This window comes from Chelonoidis abingdonii, chromosome 8, assembly GCF_003597395.2.
Source record: "Chelonoidis abingdonii isolate Lonesome George chromosome 8, CheloAbing_2.0, whole genome shotgun sequence".
NCBI classification, from domain to species: Eukaryota; Metazoa; Chordata; order Testudines; family Testudinidae; genus Chelonoidis; species Chelonoidis abingdonii.
Window position 1 is genome coordinate 83,975,149 of NC_133776.1, and position 22,835 is coordinate 83,997,983.

Genomic DNA, 22,835 nt, shown 5'->3' on the forward strand with positions numbered 1-22,835 from the left:
GTTATATAATTCTGCAAGTACTTGCCATGACTCCATAATAAGGATTGCATTTGAACTAGGCTTAACATAAGGCATACATAGCTATAGTTCTGTATGTGTAGGTGGCCTTTCAGTGTGAAATTTCCCTAATGTTAGATTTTATGTATCTTGAATTTTCTCTGTAGTTTTTCTTCTGATTCTTTTACATTTTTTTTAACTGGAAGTGTTTGAAATTGGTCTGTAGCTGAAATTTACTGGGGCAATGTGTACCTTTAAAACAATGGTGTGTGCTCATTGACATTTCTTTAGGGCAAGTGCTTTGCTCATTGTTTTCCTAGTGAGGGGTTGTTTATGAAAGCACTGCACACTGGTTTGTTATTATAGGGTTGCTGATGAGTATCGGGGCCGCTGCTGCTATTTTTTCATAGGCAGGGGTGAAAGTAACTTACAGGATTTACGGGTACTGCTGGAGTCCTGAGAGGGGTGTGGCCTCATCTGGAAGAGGCGTGGCCTCAAGTGGGAGAGGCGAGGCCTCTCAAGATTTAAAGGCCCTGGGACACTGGCTGTGGCTGGGAGCCCCAGGGCCTTAAATCAACCAGGGGCTCCCAGCTGAAGAGCCAGCTGGGAGCCCCCTGGGGTTCAGGGGCAAATTAAAGGGCCCACGACTCCAGCTGCCGCAGGGAACCCCAAGCTTTGCCAGGCTGGGGCTAGGATTTAAAGGACCTGGAGCTCCTGCTGCTGCGGTGAGCCCCAAGCCCTTTAAATCCTGGCCCCAGCCCGGCCATCAGAGCCGTGGGCGGGATTTAAAGGGTTCTGTGCAGGGTATAGCAGTCCAGGCTGGTGATCCAGACTTATTCCTGATCCTGGCCATCAGGGCTGCCCGGGGGGGCGGGCAAGTGGGGCAATTTGCCCCGGGCCGCACAGGGGCCTCACAAGCCCTGGCCCGGTGGCGGTCCAGGTCTTCAGCAGCATTTTGGTGGGGGGGCCCTTCAGTGCTGCCGAAGACGTGGAGCGACTGAAGGGCCCCCCACCACCGAAATGCCGCCAAAGACCCGGACCACCGCTGGGTGAATACAAGCGCCACAGCTCCCCCACTTTGCCCCAGGCCCTCTGAATCCTCTGGGCAGCCCTGCTGGCCATTGGCCCAAATTCCCTAGGATGACAGAGGATGGGAGCCTGGAGAGACCTCCTAAGAGCACGTTGTGTGGGAGTGATGGCAGGCAGTCCACAAAATTGTATCCAGATCTCTTTGTCTGAGTGAAAGGCCCCCAAACCCAGGGCCTGGTGGCTGCAGTGAACTGGGGCTAAGGAAGAGTGGAAATCTCAGATGAAGCTGGAAAAAGGAAAGCACTAAAGTGTTTGCAGGTTATGCCCTAAATCCGCATTAAAAACTGCCATAGCCTTTGTAACCAAATGATTTGGGTCCAGTGCTGCTACAGCTGGCGTCAGTGAGATGTAACCCCAGGTGGTGCTGGGAGCAACAAGGTCCAGGTTCAAGATCTAGAGGTTCCTCTTAACAATACAAAACAGAACCAACTCGAGCCCCCATCCACGTTCCAGGGCTGAGTCCGCGTATAATAAAAGAAAAATTGTACTAAAAGGGAATGAGAACTCAGCATTAATTTGGAAAAACACTGCAACAGTGACACAAAAGCATGTAAACCATAAGTAAACCCACCCCCCTCTGCCTCAGTTTCCCATCTTGTGGTGTGAAAGTCCCTTTAACGTGGAACTCCTTTTCCCTCTGCTGCATCCCACTCCCAGCTGGCTGTCCATGATCAGCAAAGACCCAGAGTTCAGAGATGTGTTCATGTGGCTTCACCTCCCCACCCGAAAGGAGGTGAGGGCTTCAAGCAGTGCCTTCAGTGCTGCTGCTGCTCACAACTTGTCACTGCATCTGCAGCTGGCTCATTGCTGCTGCTATCTCTGCTGCCTCCTCCGCCAGAGCCGCTGCACTCTGCTGCTGCTGGCCACCTGCTGCCGCTGTTATCTCTGCCACCAGCTGCCACCTCTGTCGCTGTTATCTTTGCTGCCGCTCCGCTCTGCCACTGCTCTCACTGCTGCTGCTTGCCGCTCCCTGTCTGCCGCCTCTGTGTTGCTGCCTTCTGAGGTTCCTCCACTCAGCCCAGTTAATGGTTTCACTGGGGAGTGGGGAATCTCTCTGCTAGGGCAGCCTCTGAGCTGTCTCACTGCAAAATTGTCTCCACACCAGGTCTAAGGCTTAGTCCCTACACCTGCTCCTCCGTGATTTCAGCTCTAGTAATCAGTGAACAGAGACAAGGGCTCTCAGAATCTGGTCAGCTCCATCTTTACATGCTGGAGGAGGGTGTCAAATGGTGTCTAGGACTCTTTAAACAGAGTCCACATCACCAGCTAAGAACACCTGTCCCCACCCACTCTGATTTTTCACTGGCATTTGGCGTCCATACGCCTTGCTTAACAAATGAGGTTCCCTTCAGGGCGATCCCTTTAATCAGGACATGCTAAGTACAGTTCTGCTGCCCTTTACTCAGACCCACAGAGTAATATTTCATGACTCCCTGCATTCAATAATAAAGTGAGTTTTAACTCAAAACAGCTAAAGTGGTTCACTTTGGCAAAGCTACTGTGTGTAACCCTCCCCAGCCCGAACGCAGCACAGCTACTTCTCACCAATAGCCTCCAGGCGAGAAGGTACAGGAGGAAATCAGGGTTCATACAAAGGCAATTGAATTCCCAAAGCTATAATCTACATTCAGTTTATGTATAAGCTTCTCTATGAGCCCCTTCGCCATAGCACCTGAACACTTCAAAAACATTTGTAAGCCACCCCCATGGTAGGAAAGATTATTTTACAGCTGGGGAACCAGAAGCTCAGAGAGATTGTGATTAACCCAAGGACACACGGGAACTATGTGGCAGAGCTTTGAATCCAACTCAGATCTCCCGAGTTCCAAGCCAAACCATAGAATGATCCTTTCTCTCTTAAAGAACTATTCTTATCAGAATTGCTAACCACTCTGTAGAGGGATCACAATTAGCCAGCAAGGAAAGGCTGGTTTTATGCAGTGCCAAGTGAACATAGGAGATCTGGAAAGTTTGGATCAAGTCAGATAAACACTCAAAAAGTAGAATGCTTCCCCAGAAGGTCTAAACCTTTAGGGTTCGCAGAACTAGGCTGAAGTTCTTGTGAGAAAAGACTAGCAGAGTTTCCTGATACTTCTGAATTCTGGTTCCATTGGAAACCTAGAACAAAACAAAACTAAACCCAGTAAAATGTAAATCAAATGTTCTCCAGGTGCAAAAATGTTCAGAGATTAAGATCAGAAACAGAAATGTCTAAGTACCATGAGAGGTGGCCTCTCTTTTTGACGCAGAGGCATGAAATGTAGAGTATGTGCTGTAGGCTATGTGCTGGTAACTATGAGTTATGTTTGTTTTCTATGTCTTGCACCTTTAAATGGAAGGAAATTCACTGTCTTCTGTATTCTTAAGCAGTTCAGGCTGCGTCATACTAAAGTGAAGGACACATTCTGCTTTCTCTAGTTTGGAGACTTTACCTTCATTTTTTCTTTGTTGTTTTTCCTCAATCCAAAATAGAACTCAGCTAGACTAAAAATACATGTTTTGCCTTTTTTATATAGGAAACCCAATGAAAAATAGCAGACAGCTGATGCAAAAACCTGTCCTCACAAGGGTCCCCATACTGTGAATTCCAAGCATTCAAACACCATGACTTAGGCCTCCAAAAACACAGGATTGACTTAAACATCATGAAAGTTTTAAAAATGATAAATGTTGGGTTCTTATTTGCCTTTTGGATTCTGAGCCTTTGGGGTTCATGCTTTCACACTTTTCTCTACAACCACAAGGGCCAAAAACTTACCTTTTTTGTTTTTGAATGACAGCTGAGAGTCTCACATGATCACCTGACTCCAGGAGCTGGTGCTTTAAGGAAAAAACATCCACTATTGCAAGACTTGCAATAGCACCATAAGATTGACAACAGTGAGGTCCCAATCTGGTATGGAGACTTTGCTCGTCTGAATTTGTTGACCTGCAAGAAACACTTTAATGATGGGAGTAGGGTAGGATGAGGAGACACTTAGAACTTTAGCTGGCATGAGCAGAGGGTTTAATATAAACATTTGTCCTGTTTGATTTTGCAGGTCTATTTGGGTTTGAATAGTGATGATCCCATCACTAGGATTTCTCTCCCAGCAGAGCACCAGTGCAATTCTTTGTTCTAGAATTTTAGCCCTGTTTCTATTCCAAGCATGAACCCATGGTTTTTAAAGCACCCCAATCAGTGTGATCAATGTAGCTACAACAGCCCCCAGAGAACACTTTGAAAGCCTACCCCATCATGTCAGAGTTACTCAGAAGCAGTACGTGGTGGTTTATTTTTCAGTGTAACACATTACTCTGCTTGTGTATGTGCAACACTGCTCCCTCCAGTCTTACACAGAGCCCTTACACAGGGGGATGCACTGTTCACATTGCTGGAGGAATAACCCCACTGGGAAGAACCATGCTATGTGACTGGCTATCCATTGTCCCTGCAGACTCCATTCAAGGGCAGTTTTTCTCATCCCATTTTCAGGTGTTGGGAAGCAGGCTCTGTGTATGTGAGTTCTGCATCTTCTGCTCGAGCTCCAATCCAGTGTGTCAGGCACCCAGGCAGAAGGAACAAAGGGCGCCAACTCAATGTTCCAGTTCTGTTCACTTGGCAGAAATCCTGCAAAATGCCCTTGGGCAAGGAAATTTCTCTCGGCCAGGAGCCCTACACTGCCCGAAAAGTGGGTGGTGTGGGGTGGGAAACAGAACATGGCCACGTTTACCAGGAGATGGAATGATTCAAGTCCATCTTTTCAGCAGCCTCCACTGTGGCAGAGATCTCCTATGGAAATGAAAGCTGCCTCAGAGTGAATCCCCCTGTAGGGTATGGGGAGGGAGTGGAGGTTAGTAATAGGGGATCGGGGTATCTAGCACCTCTCTACACTAACATTTGGCTCCTCTTTGCTAATTACTGCCCAGTTATGTCTTGGACTTACACTGCTTCCTAACATAGGGCTTGCTGATGGATTCTGCCAAGCAAATGCCGCATTTGCCCTTTGCAATAACCATTGCCACTGCCGGACTCATTATTGCGATGGAAGTGGGCCACGATTCTGCATCCATACTCCCCCGGCCCACCTTGCATGCACTAGAACATAAAAAACAGGAACTGACAGACGTATTCACTGTGTTTCCTTTCTGCTCCATCACACAAGACATTAAACTGACTCTCAGCTCTATTGTCATGAGGACAGGTACAAAGCATTAGTAGTCAGTGGATGGTTTCCTTATATAACAAAAGAACAGAGGTGTTGTTTTGAGGGACAGAGGGAGTGCTTTTGTTTTCACTTCACTTTCTAGACTGCCAAGCTCCCCAGGTGCCTCAGTCATCTCGAAGTGCACCAATAACTACGGCGTCATGAGGCAATGCTAGGGAAATCTGCAGTATTGGGGCGGGGACATCGGCCAGAGGATGTGGTTGGTAGGATGATTAGAATAGTCAAGACACCTGAATTCTACTCCTGAATTGGCCAGGGTCACCAGGCATGTGGTCTTTGCTTCAGTATCCTCATAGGTAAAGTGGGTATAACAACACTGGGCTAGATTGTGTCTTTAGGCAAGAGTGCAGAGTGCAGAGTGCGTCCTCCTAGACACAGCCCGGGGAGGTGTTGTGCCTCTGAACAATGCCCTGACCCAGTGCTGTCAGGGACTAGAGAGGTGCATTGTAATTTACTCAACATTTGGGAAGCCCACACAGGGGTAAAAGAGGTGTTCTTACTTCTCTGTATGTCTCTATGCAGGCAGACACAGACAGTATAACAGGCGGTCGAGCTACTGCGCTTGCCTCATAATAATAATGATTCCTATCCGTTATAATACCTAGCTTTTCTCAAAGCGCTTTACAAGGGAGGTGAGTGCCATGATCCCCTTTTTACAGATGGGGAAACAGAAGCACAGAGATGAAGCGACTTGTCCAAGGTCATCCATTAGGCCTTTTCCTGAGAGTCATGGTCCAGTGCTTTATCTGTTAGACCATAGTGCCTTCCTCAGAGCGAGAGGGTCAATTTTATTCGTGTTTGCAAAGTGCTTTATGATTCGTGAATACAGCTCACTATGAGCTCAATCCTGCTCTCGCTGAAATCAATGGGAATGCTGCCATTGATTTCAATGGGCACGGGATTAAGTTGTATATAAGTGGAAAGTATTACTAGCATTTGTTAAAAAGGTGGGCCTGTCAATATTGCTTTAGTCTCACAATTTATTTATTTAAGTGCGTAAAAAACCCTTATATTACACAGAATTCTCTAACTGTTTTAAAACAGTAACTAAAACTGGGATTACATATTTATTTATTTTATTGTAAACATTTTTTTTTCCAGCAATCTGAACTTCCCAACATATGTTTGTCTGTCTCACCTGGCATTTGGACCACTAGCATCACTTTGGAAACCTAGTGCCTGAGAATTAGAAATTCAAAGTCACTCGAAACAAAAATGAAAATGACCAGTCAGTTGTCACAGCCCAGATTAAGTGCATACAGTAACTGTACTGCATACATGGGGGAAAGTGAGGCTTTCCACTGCATATTTCAGTTCTCTTATCTACCATGTGGAGCTCTTGTGTTGTGGTTCACTTCTCCACAGCATGATTCTCTTGTATTCCTGTGATCTCTTATCCCTGAGGAAGATCTCTGCTGCCTACTCCGGGGTTGAGACATCTGATATGTATAGCAGGAAGGATAATTTTTCCCTTATTGTTGAAAAGAACATTTTTATTCTTTTGTGTTTACTATATTATTAGAAGCGCTCACAAAGAGGTGAGTATTCTCCAAAATCTCCAGTTCCTTGACCTTTAAAGCTCACTGTAGGAAGACAAAACACTGGAGCTGTGATAAAAGAGATGTTGTTTAGCACAATGTAATCATCAGTTAGAAAAACAGAAAAAAATCCAGAAAAAAAGCTTGTGGCATTTTTTTCCCTTGGGCAATTTAAAGGGACAGTCAATTTAAAAATCATACGTTGGAAACAAAATTCCTTACCCATAAATATTTAGGTTATTAAAATGGAAAGAATAATAAAAAAATAAATTTTATCTTCACTCTTTATGCTTTTTATTTACTTTGTGCCTTTCAGCTTGGACAATGAGTATTCATGAAATCAGTTTCATATTTATTTATAGGTAGATTGACTTTCAGGTTCTCAGTAATGCAATTTTTTTTTTTTTTTTAGGCACTGGAAATGAAAATTTATTTATTTGAAAACAACTTTCTGTTAGAATTTTTTTACCATGAAAACATTTCTGTTGAGTTTGGGTTTTACAAAATGTTTATACATCTGCTCAATGTTGGGCATTATTTGAGTTGATAAGTAGAGTGGGGCTATTTTTTTTTCCTATTTCTTGTTTTGTCAAAAAATGCACTTTAAAGGGCCTTTGACAAATAGTTTGGGTTTGGAATTTTTTTTATTATTATTATTTTGGAAAGAGTCAAAATGTTTCACTTTGATCATTTTAAAACATTTTATGTCACCTTTTCAAAATTTAAAATTTGGCCAATTAAAAAAAAACAGAAAAGGATGAAAAACATCAGAAACAGACAAATTGGAAAAAAGAAGTGTTTTGAGTTGACTTAAAATGTTTTCATTGATTCTTTTAGCTCATCAATTTGATGAAAAATGTTTTTCAATTTGAATAGATCCAGATTTATTTTATTTTATGGGTTGCCCTGTTACCTGGGGTTCTTTCAACCCAAAGCTCTTGGTAACTTTACTCTGTGCGAGGAGGTGTCAGGAAATAAATCAGGGGAGACACGACCATCCGACCGATAGATGGCTGGCACAAACAGGACAACACAAAAGTGCTTTCACTTAAAGCTAAACTTTACGTAGTCTCAAGCACTTACACACGTCCGCAACAAGTTAGTAAAACACCCCAACCCTTGATAATTACCAAAGCTGAGTGTGGCTTTTGAGTGATACAGCAGCAGCCTGTCTGCCGCTGGGGAACACAAGATGCATCCAGAGGGAGAGGTCAGTCCTGAAATGAGTCCCCCTTGTCTCAAGCTTTAGTAATTAAAGTAACCTTGTTAAGTAAGCAGTTTCAAGCAAGAGGTTCCTTCTGATTATTGATTAACCAGGTGTAGATCTTTCCAGAACTTGCAGCCTGGAGACCTCAATAGACATTCCTGAGGGTACATCCTGCTCTTTTCAAATGCATGTATCAGCATTTTCAACCCAATTCTTAACAGGAAGGACGATGGGTCAAGCCGCCCTTTCGGTGGCACCCTAAATCCCCCCTCTCCTTCTGCCTTGGTCAAGCTGAGACTTGCTTTTAACAGCTTGCTGACTAGGCTGTCTTTAACAATAAGCCATAGTGGTTTCAGGCACTTTACTGGTTTGCCAAAGTCTCCCCGTACAGCACTATTGCATTAATTTAGATGAAATATATGGACCAAAAGTGTTAAAATAACCCAGTCAGTGTCCAACATTAGATAGTGTTACTCAAGGTCCAGAGTTTGGTATATAGAGACCTCAGCCTGCTTAGTGCCATGGCAAACACACCATTCAATATCCTTTTAACCTGTTATTAAAGATACAGACAAGGAAAAACAGTTAAAGCATTTGAGATGTTAAAGTATTAAGTAAGGCTTTAATTTTAACAGCGTCCCTTGTTCCTTTTACTGGAGAGAGTTTTAGAAGGGAAAAAAACCCTTGTTGGACAGTCTCTTAGATGGTATCAGAGATGGTAATAACTGGCCTATTGGGGGAAAAAGAAGAAGCTAGTTAAAATGGACTGGAGCTGTTGTTTTTGCTGCTATTGTTAAAGTCCAAACTTGTTTCATTTCTGGTGGTGTTTGGGGTCAGCTGGAGCAGGTAGGTGTGTCAGTGTCATCTGCATCCCTCTCTCTTTAGATTGGTCTGGTTAGGACATCCCTGAGGATTAGGGAAATGAATGTTCAGGGTCCCAGGAAATGGAAGTTAAAGGTTGGCAACCATGATGGTGAACCTTGCTGTAGTAGTCTCTGTCTGTTCTTTCTTTCTCTGTCTGTTCTTCCTTTTCATCTGTTTTTTCTATATTCTCCCCCAAATCTCTTTCTTTAAGGACCCACAATGGGACGGGTGGCCAGAATAGCCCATTGCATTGTTATTTTGTCCACCAATTATGCCTAATATCCGACACACCAATTTTGGTTCATTAATTTCCGGTTCCACATCTTATGTTTTTGTTTAACCAAGCATGATTTCAACGTAGTCCTTGAATTATATCAACATGGCCTTTTTTCTTTGGCATAATTTAGTCTCTCTATGTGGTTCTCTTGCACCTGTTTAGAACATTCATTATGGAAATCAACTTGACTTACTTTTTATTGACATTTATTTTAGGTTATTGTAACATTTTATGAACTTTTTACAATTAAGCTCACAACTAAGGTAAATTTGTAGGTCTCTGAACCAAAAAAATCCAGTATTCACTCAGCGCTAGTTAATCGTGCCTTTTACCCAGTTTCTAGTTTGCGGCAAATGTAACAAATGGAGAGTTTTTATTAACAACTAGATTCATATAATTGCAAACACACTGCGGTTTTCCTAAGACATAAGAATTAGCTAGCAGCCAGATATCCTTTTTATTTTGGGAGATCACCGCATATTATGTTTTCTTGGTGATGAGAGGGAAGTTTACTGTTTTGAGAACATAGCAACCTTTATTTGTTGTTTTTTTGCAAGCGATACAACTTTAGAATGTTCACTGGCCAATCCAAACCCTTTGAGAATGTTCACCATCCAATCCAAACTCACCCGCATTCCACAAACACTTTTCAGAAATTCTGTTGATCCCAGGAATTGGCTATGGACCTTGGTGTAATTAATGTAACAGAATCTCTTGATGTTAAGGTAGGGCATTCTGACTGGCTGAAGTAGGCTTTTTATGAGAAACATAAGGATCAGAAGAAACTGCAGTTGGAATGAAAATCAATATTCATTCAGACATCATATACTATAACGATTACGTAAACCTCAATGACCCATCAGGGTTTAGACTGAAATGAAGTTCAGATACATTCAGATTTCTGAACCAGACATACTTTGCCCTTTTCAAATCAGTCTCCTGTGGCGAAAGCAAACAGCTTATTTCTCCTTCAAAAGATTTATTCCTTTCACAGCAGATCCCAAATCGTGTTATATGAGACACAGGAGCTTTAATGATATACACTTGAAACAGGTATTTGTTTAAAGTGGGTTGATTCTATGTATGGGTTTGTTTTGGTTCAGTGACCTTTACAGTGTTAATTAGACCCCCTCTTCTTCATTTTATTAAATTATGTTATTTTATGTTTGGGATCAAAATTGACCTGACACAAAGTTATTTATTGAGGGAATTCAGCACTGTGCTGCAGCCATTTTGAGCCAGCTATGCTGGTGTAAAAAGTGGCTTCAAAGGGGCTTTAAGATCCTGAAGGGACACCCTGGTGCAGGTGGCCATCCTGCTAGATACAAGGCTGGCAGCAGTGTCTCAAGCTGGAGCCACTGACATAGTGGATGTTCCGGAGGCAGGAGGAAGTGTGGCTAGGGAGCATTCCTAGCTATTTACCCTGCAGCCACATACAGCTCATATTGGCTATGGCAATCTCAGTGCAATGCAGGGCAGCCCTGATCCTTTCCCTAACCAGCTGGACTGTTCCCCATCCACTGGTAACCTCAGGATAGGGAAGGCATATGCTGTTCCCTGTGCTGGGCTCTGCACTGGTGCAGGGATGAATTTAGATCTATCTATTATAATTGGAACCTTTGCAGTTAATAATTAGCACCTTGAATATCATTAGCATCTGGAGTGGCATCCCATTCAGAGCCTGGGGCACAAGTAATATGTTGCCCTCTAGCTTTCTCTTCTCAGAAGGAGAGTAAGAGCTTTCTGCACTACCTACAGATTTCAAGGGGCCTTCTAGATCAGACCCAGCCCCCAGGCAGTGTGCACTGCAAGAGTCTAGCCTAGAGGGAATGCAAGCATGGATGACTAGGTTGGGTCCCACATCTGAGAGGACAAGCTGTATTGAAAGCTTAAAGTTGCTATCCTATTTTTCTTCTCCAATATTCCCCTCTCTAATTTCCCATTGTTACCATGTCTGTTTTCATTAACTGGGCTCCTGATGCTTTTACTAATAAATGTATTGCCATTCCCTTTTCTTCCTCACAGCTATGGGTGAACCAAGAAGACGGAGTCGAGGAAGGAACCAGCGAAGTACAGAATGGCCATTTGGATCCAAGCGCCGACTGCCTCTGTCTCAGCAGAACCCTTCAGAACCGGGACCAGATGAGAGCCAACGTAATCAATGAAATCATGAGCACAGAGCGGCACTATATCAAGCATCTCAAGGACATTTGCGAGGTATGTGGGGGCTGTGGGGAGTCTTCAGTTGCTAGAACAAAGAAGAATAGTGTGTGACCAGGATCCAGATATCTAGATTGTACGTGGGTGGTGGGGAAAGAGAGAGAGAATCTCCAGGCTTCATCAAGAGACTTGTGTCTTGTTTTTAAGTGCAAGGAAAGGTCATTAAGAGACAGGATTGGCCAAGCCACCATATGAAGCATAACATCAGCTTCTAGAATAATACATTCCTTCAGTCATCAACAAAAAGAAAATGAGGACCAGTCAAACTTTTTTATTATTTCATCCAGGTTTGGGGCCTGACCACAAAATGCTTATTCCTAACAATCACCAGTGATTCAAAGACCTGGAAAAACCATTGGAAATTCCAACATTAAACAGTTGTTTAAGATTGTTTTACAGTTTGTTGTTGTTGTCATTTTTGATAATTTAATTTATTTTATTTGGTATCCATAAAAGAAGAAATGTTATGAACTGTGACTGGGAACTGCAGTAGACAGGGGCTTTGAAATTCACCCATCCTCCCACAAACAGCTTTGCCAGTGCACCACAATCCGGTGCCTTCAACATGCCCCTACTTTTCCAGTCATGGACTCCCCACACATTTCTGCCAATGCAACACAATCGCCACCTGCTATCCCAGTCCTAGGATCCCCACAAAGCTCTGTCACTGCACCCTAATCCTGACTCAAAGCCCCCACTGCTATTCCAGTGCTGCATGCTCACACAGCTCTGTCTAAGCACCCTCTAGGCCTGCCTCACACCTCTTGTGAATTTACTTTCATCCTGACTTGGGTTGTCTCATTCTGTTCTAGTCTTTAGCCTCTCTCCCTACTCCCCCACCAGGCTGATAGATATTTGTACTAGGTCATCATGTGTTTGTAGTTGTGTACAAAACTAGAATGAGGGCTCCAAAGTCTTTTCACCTGCTGACATAAACCTGGTTGAACCTGGCTTTCCACAATCGAAAATTCAGTCCTGCGCTATTCCATCTAGCCTTATCTACTGGAAGGGCGGATGGTTCATATCCAAATAACCAGGCTTACAATACTTAGGAAGCCTGAAATCAAAGGCTGGATACTGAGAAGGTTCTGGTCCTTCTGAGGTAGATTGAGTTCCAAGCACTTTCCTATGTAGAAATCATTCAGCTGAAAGCTTCAAAACCAAGATCCTGTCTGCTCTCCATGGACATTAAAGGTCCTATGACACTTCTTTGTAAAAGTAGGTGGATTGTCACTTTCATTGATCATACCTTCCTCTTCTCCCACAGCTATCCAGCTTGCAATGCAATGCTTCTCTCTCTCCCTCTCTCTCTCTCTCTGGGTGTGTGTGTGTGTGTGTGTGTGCGCGTGCGTGTGATATCTATGAGTAAAGATTGAAATGTGAACTCTAAGTAACAGATTTAGTTGAAAATTGAGTTCAAATTAATTAAAAATGGGACTATTAAGACAATGTTCTGACTTTTTTTCATACCCATTCTACTAACAAATGGCCAGATTTTTGTCCTTCAGACATTCCATATAATTAAAATTCAGTGCCAGCTACCTTTGAATGTACATGTGAAGAAATTAGGTTGTAATTAAAGCAAATTTAGTATCGGTTGCTTTCACCTATCTTTCCTATTATGTTCACAACTTCCCTTTACTCAAAATGGTTGCCATTTTCTCTAATGTACAATGGGATTGAAACTCCCCAAGGAGATTGGAGTGACTTGTGCTCTCACTACATTTTCTCACTGTGTGAATTAAATAAATGTAGTTGTTTAATTATATTATGTACAATCTAAAGGATACCCCAGGTGGATTGTTATCAAGGTTTGAAGCTGGGACCTTGAGATCCTCAGCCCAGATCTCCTTCATTAAACTACAGTAACTGTTATCTTCAGTGTGGAGAACTACACACAAGTCATTGATCTCCATCACTATATAGCACAACACCTTAATTACAGCCTCAGCAACATTAGCAAATATTCAGATTGATGCATGTACACAAGTTAAGTATGCAGTGTGTCATGTTATATCACATGAGGTTATAATTACAATTTTGTGTTATATACTGCAAGAGAAGTTAATGTGTTTTGTGTGTACCAGGCTTCCTTATAAGTAGGAGGCAGAAGTAAGTTCCTTGTGATGAGATAGAGTCTGTTATTGTCAGAAGAAACACGCTGTGGTGAACATCAGAATATGGTTAAGAGGTTGTCCCTTGGCATTTCCTTCTATTTAGAGTTGGTGTGAGGGGGTTTAAGGGATGGAGGTTTATATATAGGGCCAGATCCTCAGGCGATGTAAATTGATGTAGCCCCATTGACTTCAGGGGAGCTTTGTTGAGGATCTAGCCCAGAGCTTCTAAAGTGTATTGGGATCTGTCAGAATAAATGGTACTATAGAAGTGTATTGTTACCATGAACTTTGTTAGGTCAGTAGTATGATAAACAGTCTATGAATCTGGCTAAAATTAGAAATCAGATTCCTATTATAAGAGAGCTAGAAAGGAAATGGTTTTCTTGTTCTGCAAAAGTTTTTGAGATTTCAAAAAATTTGAAAAAGCAAAATCTCAAAAATTTCTACAAACTGAAAATCTGTATTTTAAATAAAAAGTTGGACTCTAAACATTTAATCTCAATAATTTTGAAACATTTCCTTTAGCTTTCAATAATTTTATTTATTCTTAATTTTTACTATAATCATCTTATATTTCAAAATGAAAAATCATTTCAGACTGGAAAACCAGAATTTCTCATTTTGAATATGTTGAAATGAAAAGTTTTGACAACTTCAAAACCTTTTTTCAAAATGTTTTTGAGTCAAGAAATTTGTCAGAACTGACCCTTTCCTGGGAAAAGTTTGGGTTTAGATTAATCGGCATTTTCAGAGAAAAGTTTTTAGTGAAAAATTCCTCACCACTTCTACTCTCTAAACCAGGTGTATCCATTTTTCTAATGTTTTCAGACAAATATTCATTGACTTTGAATGAAAGGAATAGCCTCTTTCTTTTTACAGCTCCTTCACTCTGTCTTCACCCATCCTCCTCCTTTCAAAGCTTCATCCTCTCCTTAGTCTTAAAGACCTATAATCAAAGTCCTCTGCTTTGAGTTTGTGCCACTGACATTTTAAAATTTAACAATCCTGTGCCCAGCCTCTGCGGAATCAATACTGAAAAGTCCCTAATGACTTTATCTCAGAGAACTTCCTCCTCCTTTGCGTTAAACTGGTCCTGTTTCTGCTAAGGCAAAAATCCATCCAAAGCAGAAGGGAGATTTTTCATGCTTTTTCTAGAATGGAAGAATCTTGGGATTTCAATCTGGGACCAAGTCAGTTTGATTCAACTATGTCGTTTCGATCAAAGGTGTTTGACCTGAAGAAGCAGCAAAGTATTGCAGCAGCTTTACTGTGTATTGTTTCTTTGCCTCCTCTGGCATTTTTCTGTTTAACAAAAGAAAATCTGAATTTACCACTTGCCTGCCATGTCACCAGGGCCGGCGCTTCCATTTAGGCAGCCTGGGCAATCGCCTAGGGTGCCAGGATTATTGGTGGGCGGCATTTTGCCAGAGGGGGCGGCAGGCGGCTCCAGTGGAGCTGCCGCAGTCGTGCCTGCGGACGGTCGGCTGCTCGCACGGCTCCGATGGACCGCCCGCAGGCATGACTGCGGCAGCTCCACCGGAGCCATGGGACCAGCATGCGGGGCGGCGAAACTGCTGTGCGCCTAGGGCGCTAAAACCCCTAGCGCCAGTCCTGCATGTCACTGGGCTTTTTGGGGCCAGATCCTCAGCTGATGTATATGGGCATAGCCATTGACTTCAGTGGAGCTACAGTGATTTACATAAGCTGAGGATCTGGCCCATTGTGTCAGGAGATGTGTATCTCCGTGACTCTTATCGTGCTGTGAATTATACCGAATATAATTGTAGGATAAATCTTACCAGAAGGTGGAGTACCAGTAAAGGGTTCAGATGCCTTTTTAAACTACAGAAGACTGAAATGAGCATTCTGATTTGCAAATGTGATGGGTCATGCGTTGCTGGAGAGAAGCTCACCTTGCTCAAATGAAGTGTGCAAATCAGAACAATCACTTTGCTCTGAGAAGACTTGGGGACAGCTTAATCACTCCAGACTCTATCCAAATGAGTTGACTTGACTGCATGCTTTTGTGCTTAAGTGGAGTGTGACTAGACTTAGAGATAGCTAGGACAGCTTGATCTCCTGTCAGCACTGAAGGGTGAATACAGACAAAGGTGTTAGTCTTCTGATACCAAGCTGATGAGACACAGAAGTGCTGCTGACAGAGGTAAACTTTACAAATCCCCCTACTCTTATTTCTAGAATGGCAGAGAAAGCATTGCATTATTATAAATCGAGTCATATGGAAGAAGAAATCTGACAGGCTAATGAAAGTCAGGACTGATTTAGTATAGAGTATAGCAGCATGAGCCAGGTCTCACTGCTAACATGTAACTACATATCTTCTAAAGTCAATGAAACATCTCAAAAAATGCAGTTGTATCAGATATTAAACTGATACGAACAGATATAACTTAGGTAATATTTTTACTTCAAGGTCCCAGAGACACAGACAAGGTTTGCTACTCAGAATGTCAAGCTGAGTTTGTTGTTTGAGGTTGATCGTATAAGACCTCAGATGGGGAGAGCCTACTGGGAGGGCTAGTTGCTACTGTCTTCATGCATTCTCTCAGGGAGGTGGGCCACCTTTTGCTTGCTGTTTCTTAGCCAGCCAACACCAAATGTTGGTGGCAGTGAGTGGCCTGGGTACAGTGCGCAGAAGAGGGCTGTTTATCACTCCCCTTCGTCCAAGGACCATCCAAGAGCTGAGGAGGCAGTGGCCCAGCCTCGCACCCCTTCTCTTCCTAGAGGACATCAGACTGGAGAATGATCCATCCCCTGAAAATGTCAAAGAAGATGGAGTAACCACAGACCGTTCCCTGTTAGATTTCATTGGGCAGTGGTGCAGAGAAGGCCCTGTAGCAGTGATGTGTGGACAAAGAGCTGCATTGCCAAGGTGATAAGTCCTAATAGTTCCAAGAAGCATCTAAATCCTGGCCTTGTTTACATTCCTCATCCTACCGGATGAAATATTTTGAGAACCAAGCAGTGGGGATGGTCCATGAGGGGAATGAACTAGTTCATTGCTAGGAAGAGGGGAACCAACAAGCGACTGCATGTCTAGTATCTTCTCAGTTTCATTTCCTTCTTCTGTTTAATCTCTCCTCTGTGGAAGAAAAGGGAGATGGGTCTCATCCCATGCCTCTTTATAAACCAGCTCCAGGGCTTAGAAAACTTAGCACTTAACCTCCTGCAAATATTCTCCAACTTTGCTATTCCACAGGGACAACATCAAAAAATACTTTAAAATGAGACAGTTTGTCTGCTCTTTTTAGGTCTTCATTGAGCAAAGTGTTCTCCAACATCTGCTCATCAGTCAGCTATCCCTAGCCTGAACAAACCTGATGGAATGAGGGGCAGAAAGATGACATTGTTTTATGCAACAAAAGTAAATTTACTGGAAAAACTCTGCAGCCTTCTAGCTGGTGCTTGCTGTGTATTATATGTAATCAGTGGTCTCTTCCAATTGATTGCTCATGCTGGAAGCTAACCATCCAAATGTAGAAACCGAATACAAGAGAAAGCCCAGGAACTTTGGTTGAATGCTGCATTTATTTATTTATTTACATTCCCCAGGGTTTGGTAGACATCTCTATGGAAATTTGCTGCTTTACTCTCTGAGTAGCATGTGGCTTAGGCAAGCGGTGACATAGTACATGGAGTGTGGAGAATATTCAAGGCAGTGGTCACAGCAAATAGCCAACTAGCAATGGCTGAAGCCCATTTATGTGATGCATCCACTGAATGATTTTATAAAAGAGAAATAATAATTCTTTCCTACTGCACATGTGTTTTGCAAGAATCAGTTCATATTGCAAAGTGCTTTGAGATCCTCACGTGGGAGTGAAAATATTATAGCAAAAATCCCCATGATTTCCCATCACTTACTTGCTATACAGCTGCCATACTGTAAAAATTGTTTGGCTGTGAATCAGGATGCTCCACTTCCTTGTGTCATTTCATCCTTAGAATGAGAGGGGGAAACCCAAAGAGATGAGTCACTGAGTTCCAAAGCAGCTCCCTGGAAGAGCTGAAACTCAGAGTCATCAACTGTGTAATGTATTCCATGATCAAACCCTAGGCTAAGGGAGGAAGAGAGGATTGTCTCCAAAAGCACCTATGGTGTGGTCTGATACAATGTTAGCTAAGCCGGACATTTAGGAAGTTGGCCATGTCTCAAGTCATGTTTATAATTCCATCGTCTTTTTAAAGTCATCATTCCAGGAAACCACTATGTGAACCCAAAGTGCAGTTTATCATCCCTTTCTAATATCTATCATTGTTTAATATCAGCTGTGTGTCACCAGCTAGTGGTTCATCTGCATGACTCAATTCCCAAATTCAGCTGTTCAACTGGACCTTCTAGCACCTTTCTTTACTGTGCAGGGTGAGGAAACAAGTACAAGGTTTCAACTTACAGGGCGTCAGTTATTATTGTTTAAAATTAAGAGGCCTCAAGTGCAGGGACGGCTCTAGGAATTTTGCCGCCCCAAGCAGGGCAGGCAGGCTGCCTTCCGCGGCTTGCCTGCGGGAAGTCCTCCGAAACCGCGGGACCTGCGGATCCTCCGCAGGCAAGCCGTGGAGGGCACCCTGCCTGCCGCCCTCGCGGCGCCGACAGAGGGCCCCGTGTGGCTTGCCACCCCAAACGCGCTTGGCGTGCTGGGGCCTGGAGCCGCCCCTGCTCAAGTGAGAGTGTGGCCCCACTGTGCCCAGCAAAGTCTAGAATTTAAACAGACAACACAAGCAAATAGCGTGAGGAAAAACAGATGCCAAGAGGCTGCGTGACCTTGGGCAAAGTGATTTGCCCAAGGTCACGCAGCCTGGCAGTAGCAGAGATAGCAATAGAACCCAGGTCTCCTTACACTCCAGGCAGTGCCTGCTGTGCTAGACTGTGCTCCTCCAACCAGTAAAGCTTAGATTGCTTGTGCCTCGGATAAATACTCAGATAAATTGGTGGATTGGGAAGAAAGAAATGATCTGCAAGTAGGAAGGCAAATAGAGAGCTGTGTATTCTATCACTTTCCCATACCTACTGTCTATCTTGTCTATTTAGATTGTAAACTCTGCAGGACAGGGACAGTCTATTAATCTACATTTGTACAGTGCCTAGCACACTGGGGCCTATTCTCAGTTGGTCTCTAGGCACTTCTATAATACAAACAACAATTAATAGGCTGAGAGAGAGGGGAAAAGGGTGATCTGGTAGCTGTAACACTAGAGTGGGATTTAGGAGAACTGGGTTCCGTTTGCAGCTGTTCCACAGACTCACTTTGTGGCCTTGAGGAAATCACTTAAACTCTCTCTACTCAGTGTCACATCTGGGGACAAAAGTTCATCCTCTTTCTCCCAGTCTTCATCTGTCTAGGCTATTTACATTATAATTTCTCCAGCACAGGGACTGTCTTTTACTCTGTTTGTACAATGCCTAGCACCACGGGACGCTAGTCTCAGGTAGCAGTCTAGGCAGTCCTAGAATACACATCATAAATAATACATTAAATAATAAAAGATTATTTAATAATAAAACAGTAGCCGAGAAAATGGAAGACACTTCCCCTCGCAATTCCACTAGCACAACCCCCATGACTTTAATGCACTCGTGTAGCTGAGGAGAATCTGGGAGAATAGAAAGGAGGAGGAAGGAGAAATGAAAATGATGCTGCTTTCTTCTTCCAAGATGACATTTAAGCATCGGCTTTTAGCTTCCATCACTGCTGTTCCCTCCTCAGGCAGCCAATAAACTGAAACCGCCATCAAACCTTAATTTTTTTGTTTTATTTTAACATTCAGAGTTCCCACACACTGACATTTTCAGAACAGCAAAACCTCCAGCCTTTGTTTCTCATACACAGGCAAATAATGGTGGGATAAACCACACAGCGTTCCAAGTCAGGGATGTCCCATGAGATTTGGAGTGGTGGCACAATGCCTTCGGCTAGCAGTAGGTCGCAGATACGTTGTGCTCAGTGCAGTTGCAGTGGGAAGGATGATTGCATCATGTGCTCTTTCACTCTCTGTTATGAGACCAAGACCCTAGAATCAGACATTAATGGAATATTCTGCAGCTTGAATGGCTGCTTCCGTGCGCCGATGACTGTGGCTGTGGAGGGGAAAGAGAGTGGCCAGCCTGTTGAAAGACAGACCCATGCAGCTGTTGCAGTAGGATGGTGTGCCCTTGATCAAAGTGTGAGAATGTGGCACATTTTCTGGGGACAATGTTTGCAGCAAGAACCAAAACAAATGGGTTTGTTTGCATGGCAGTAATTTTTAAAGGGACAGACAGTGGCAGAAATAAGTAACCAAATCCCTTTACAGTATGAAGGGCCAAACGTGAGGCTTGCTCCTCTCTGCAGCATTGATAGAGATAGGAAGGTGCCGAGCAGTGGTGGCTAAGCTCCTTTCAGGAGTATTCCCTTTTCACAGAAGGTGCAGGCAGAGTGTGCAGGGAGTGTGGGGTAGCTCTCTGTATTGCCCTCCCTATACCTCCTTTTGAAGGATCAGTATGTACTCCACTGCAGCTTTTGACCAAGGCTAGCAAGCCTCTCAGGATGACAGGGCCCTGCCTATGTTCCAAAGAAGCAGCTTTGCTGTACCCCAAGGGGCCACAGAGCTTCAAGGGGCCATAGTTTGTCTTGTGCTTGGCTCTTCCGTGGGTGCAGGGGATAGTAACTTCTTTTGTCTATTGTCCAAGGTCAGTCTGGCATTGTGAGTATTTTGGGTTATTTTACAAATTCCTCCTCTTTCTCCTTGCAGGGTTATTTAAAGCAGTGCCGGAAGAGGAGAGACATGTTCAGTGATGAACAGTTAAAGGTCATATTTGGCAACATCGAAGATATCTACAGGTTTCAGATGGGTTTTGTCCGGGACTTGGAGAAACAGTATAACAACGAGGACCCCCACCTCAGTGAAATTGGACCTTGTTTCTTGGAACATGTAAGTTTTTAGCGGGAATGAGAAGGCAGGAGCCATTTTACATGACTGGAACTTCTCTGTTCTGGGTCGCGGGTTCCTCAGATTACAGACCAGAGGCTACGTTGACTATTGGTTTCTTGTTGCTAGATGTGGATATGGGCAAACTTCAGAAGTGATGCATAAGGTTATAGGACATAGAAAACATAGTCAGTGAATTTGCTCAACATCTTACATGTCTCAACCCAATTGCAAGGAGTATGAGGAATGAACAGGAAGAACTGGAAGGATTAGTACTTAGTAGCTAAATTATGATTTCCTAGGCATCACTGAGACTTAGATAAATCTCACGACTGGAATATTGGTATAGAGGAGAAAAATAACTTGTTCAGGAGAGACAGGAAGGGAAAAAAGGGAGGAGATGTTTTATATATTCTTGATGTATGTTACACTTGTTCTGAGGTCTAGAAGGAGGTGACAGGCAGACCAGTTGAAAGTCTCTGGATGAAGATAAAATGAGGGAAAAAAGCAGGGACAGCATCCTGGAAGGGGTCTGCTACATACCAACAAATAAAGAAGAGAAAGTAGATGAGGCATTTCTAGAACTGAAGAACCAAACCACAAAAACTGGTAGTAATGGGGGGCTTTAACTACGCAGACATCTGTTGGAAAAGTAATGTGGCAAAACACAAAATTTCCAGTAAGTTCTTGGAATGTGATGGGGACAATTTTTTTGTTTCAGAAAGAGGAAATAACCAAGGGCACCGCCATTTTAGACTTAATTCTGACCAACAGAGAGGAATTGGTAGTGAATTTGAAGGTTGAAGGAAATTTGGGTAAGAGTGAAATGATAGATTTAGTGATTCCAAGGAAAGAAAGGAGTGCAAGTAGCAGAATAAGGAAAATGAACTTTAAAAAAGCAGATTTTAACAAACTCAGAGAACTGGAAGGTAAGGTCCTATGGGAAGAAAATCTGAGGGACAAAGATGTTCAGGAGAAATGACAAAGATACGGTATTAATGGCACAACAGCAAACTATCCCAATGCAAAGGAAAGACGGAAAGAACAGTGAGAGGCCAATATGGCTCCATCATAAGCTATTTATTGACCTGAAAATAAAAAACAAATCCTTCAAAAACTGGAAACATGGGAAAATTGCTAAGGATGAATACAAAAGATTAGTGCAAGTGTTTCTGACTGTCACATCACTTATTCCTCTGTGCATCAGCTTCCCCATCTATAAAATGTCTACAGTACTTACCTGACAAATGGGTTGCAAAGCTTGATTAGCTAATTTTGGTAAAGTGATCTGAGAGCCACAGTTCCAAATGTATTACATAACTACAAAGTATCGTCATCATCAGTATCCCTCATATCCAATCTAAATCAACCAATAGTGTTCCACAGAAGTGAAATAGGGCTATATAGAAATTATTCATATAGAATTTTATAAAGAATGAGATCTTTTCCTTTGTCTTTTAAAATCATGCTGTGGTATATAAGGGATAGAAACCTTTATTCAGTACCACAGGTTGGTTTAAAAATGTTGCAAAAAGGTTATCATTCTCTGTTTAATTCTAAAGGCCTTTTCCAGAAGAGGAGATGATGATGGTGATGATTAATAATAATAATAATAATAATTAATAATAATAATAGTAATAATGTGGCTACCCTCCAAGGTAAATTTCATGTCTGACACCTTTTAAATGATTTTTTAAAAATCAAGAGTTTTGGCAGGGATAGAAACCTTCATGCTCCAGGGCATAAGCTGACCTCTGACTAATATAGGTTTGGAAGACTCTCCCTGTGGGCATGTTGTCCTGGAATGGCCTTCTGCAGGGTTTCTTACACCCTTCTATGAAGCCACTGCTACTGGCCACAATTGGAAATGAACTATTTATCTGAGTCCATCTGGCATTTCCTACATACCTATGTTCGTCAGGTACAGGGGAGACCAAAATTTAACAATATGGAAGCAATTTACAAATACCTGGCTCACCATATGGAAAGTTTTCTTCAAAAAATGGTTCTAAAAATAAATGTCAATCTGTTCTCAGACCTGTATTAAAGTCAAGAACCCAAGTTGTTTGATTGGTGTGTTTAAAATAAAAATCTCAACCCAAGAAACTGGCATTTCTAATTGCACGCCAATTGAACGGAACATTTTGTTGCAATGTAAGCTGTCAATGGATTGATTCACAAGAAAGGAAAACACATGTTTGGATTCTTGGCTGTAGCAACACGGCACATTTGCGAGGAATACAAACCCATCTGACTTTGTACCCCTCCCCCCACCTTGTGACTGTGTTTCTCTGTTGCATGGAAGGATGCTGGCCCACCAGGCTCATGCTGCCTAAGTGACAGCAAGGCAGCAGAGATCTTACTCATGCTAAACGCAGAGTAGCTGACAAT

General features: G+C 42.9%; 1 protein-coding gene across 8 annotated transcripts in view; it reads left to right on the top strand.

Moving 5' to 3' along the window:
• ARHGEF9 (Cdc42 guanine nucleotide exchange factor 9) overlaps positions 1 to 22,835 on the top strand; it is a 319,664-nt gene that overhangs the window by 237,650 nt on the left and 59,179 nt on the right. For all 8 annotated transcript variants that reach the window (XM_075068778.1, XM_032771801.2, XM_075068779.1 and 5 more), the window contains 2 exons: positions 11,206 to 11,397; positions 20,268 to 20,447. In XM_075068778.1, coding sequence (XP_074924879.1) covers positions 11,206 to 11,397; positions 20,268 to 20,447 — 372 coding nt within the window. The remainder of the gene's footprint in view (positions 1 to 11,205; positions 11,398 to 20,267; positions 20,448 to 22,835) is intronic.